This window comes from Sinocyclocheilus rhinocerous, unplaced genomic scaffold (assembly GCF_001515625.1).
Source record: "Sinocyclocheilus rhinocerous isolate Xijiao unplaced genomic scaffold, SAMN03320098_v1.1 scaffold5396, whole genome shotgun sequence".
NCBI classification, from domain to species: domain Eukaryota; kingdom Metazoa; phylum Chordata; class Actinopteri; order Cypriniformes; family Cyprinidae; genus Sinocyclocheilus; species Sinocyclocheilus rhinocerous.
Genome location: NW_015633221.1, coordinates 3,000 through 4,595, shown reverse-complemented (window position 1 = coordinate 4,595; position 1,596 = coordinate 3,000). Strand labels below are relative to the sequence as shown.

The 1,596-nt window shown below is 44.2% G+C and overlaps 1 protein-coding gene across 1 annotated transcript in view; it reads left to right on the top strand.

Moving 5' to 3' along the window:
* LOC107743951 (uncharacterized) overlaps positions 1-1,596 on the top strand; it is a gene marked incomplete at its 3' end in the record, with an annotated part of 14,831 nt that overhangs the window by 11,514 nt on the left and 1,721 nt on the right. The window contains exons 2-3 of the mRNA XM_016557410.1: positions 273-322; positions 683-1,594. Coding sequence (XP_016412896.1) covers positions 273-322; positions 683-1,594 — 962 coding nt within the window. The remainder of the gene's footprint in view (positions 1-272; positions 323-682; positions 1,595-1,596) is intronic.

The window sequence follows — 1,596 nt, the reverse complement described above, 5'->3', positions numbered from 1 at the left end:
GCGATTTAATCTGGTAAAAATATATTTTAAATAACGCTAACATCTTTTTTTTTTTCCATTGAACGCATTCATTCTGTAAAACAAAAATATGCTTGACAAAATCAGTTCAATAAGTCTGCAATAGAAGGTCAGCTTTTCCTGTGACGAGGGCTGTGACACCTGAACCTAATAACTGTATATTGGAAAGTGATGCACGGACTTCATTTTGGGTTTTTTTTTTTCTTTTTCTTTTCTCTGTAAAGCAAAGTGTTTAACAAGTGTGTGTTTTGCAGATTTTCTCTAGCACTTTTTGGCTTTTGTGTCCATGGGCATATTGGAAGTGGTAAGTCTTATTCAGTCAAGTTCTATTAGAGATGGGCAGATGACGCTCTTGAGGCTTTTTCGTGATTGTACCAAAAAAGATTTAAAGCCTCCAAGACAGACCCTGCCAGTGACATCTAGTGGTCAGCTGCAATTATAGCAGCCACTTTCAAGTGATTCACAGTTTGTTGATCCCAGTTTCAACCCAAAAGTAATATTTTGCAATAGCAGCTGTCTTCATTCAGTCTGCTTCAATGGCGTAAAATGGGTTTTGGAGCCTCAGTGTCAAATGTCCCATCTAAAAGTTCTATAATTCAGGTTTGTCAAGATGTCTGACTCTTTTTATTTTATTTTTTTTATTTTGTGTGTACTTGTGTTTTAGTTGGTGGCTTTAGCAGTGGAGGTTATCCTGGGTACTATGAGGCTGGCCTCCCAATGCAGGATGTGAAGCAGCAAAGTTCCAGCTGGTATGACCAAGGAGATGTATCCGATCCCTTTAGGCCACTAAAATCCAAGAGTTTCACTTATGGTGCTACAGTTAATGGTGTATATAACCATGTAAACTACAGCCCTCAAACTGGCTCCTATGGCTCTGGTCCAGTGACTAGTGTATATAACATTGGTTCTGAATCTGATGTTCGAAGGCAAAATCCAGGCGCTCTGATATCTTCAGGTGGCAGTTTTGTTTCTGGTTCTCTAGCCACTGCATTGAGTACAAGTGTGAGAAGTAAGACCGTACCCAAGCCAGCACAGCTTAACTATCAAACTGTAGTGCAGACTAGTAAGGAGTCTGTGGCCTTTAATAGCCAGCAACCAGTGCAGACTGGCTCCCAGTCCAGTGGTCAACTGTTATTTAATGCCCAGTCCTTTGTCAAGCCCCAGAGAAGTAGACATCAAGTTGGTTCCAAGCTATTTTCTGGTGGCAGTCCCATCCTGAGTTCAAGTCTTGGCCAGCAGTCCGCACAAGCCAGCTACCAAACCCTGTCCCAGCCTAGTGGACAACCAGGACAGGCTGGTTACCAGGCTCCATCACAACCCAGCAGCCTACAGTCAGCACAAGCCAGCTACCAGTCCATGCAACAGCCCAGTGGACAAAAACCAGGACTGACCCGATACCAGCCTGTCTCTCAACCCAGTGGCCTGCAGTCAGCACAAGCCAGCTACCAGTCTATGCAACAGCCTAGTGGCCAAAAACCAGGAGTGACCCGATACCAGCCTGTCTCTCAACCCAGTGTCCTTCAGTCCGCTCAAGCCAGCTACCAGTCTATGCAACAGCCTAGTGGCCAAAAACCAGGA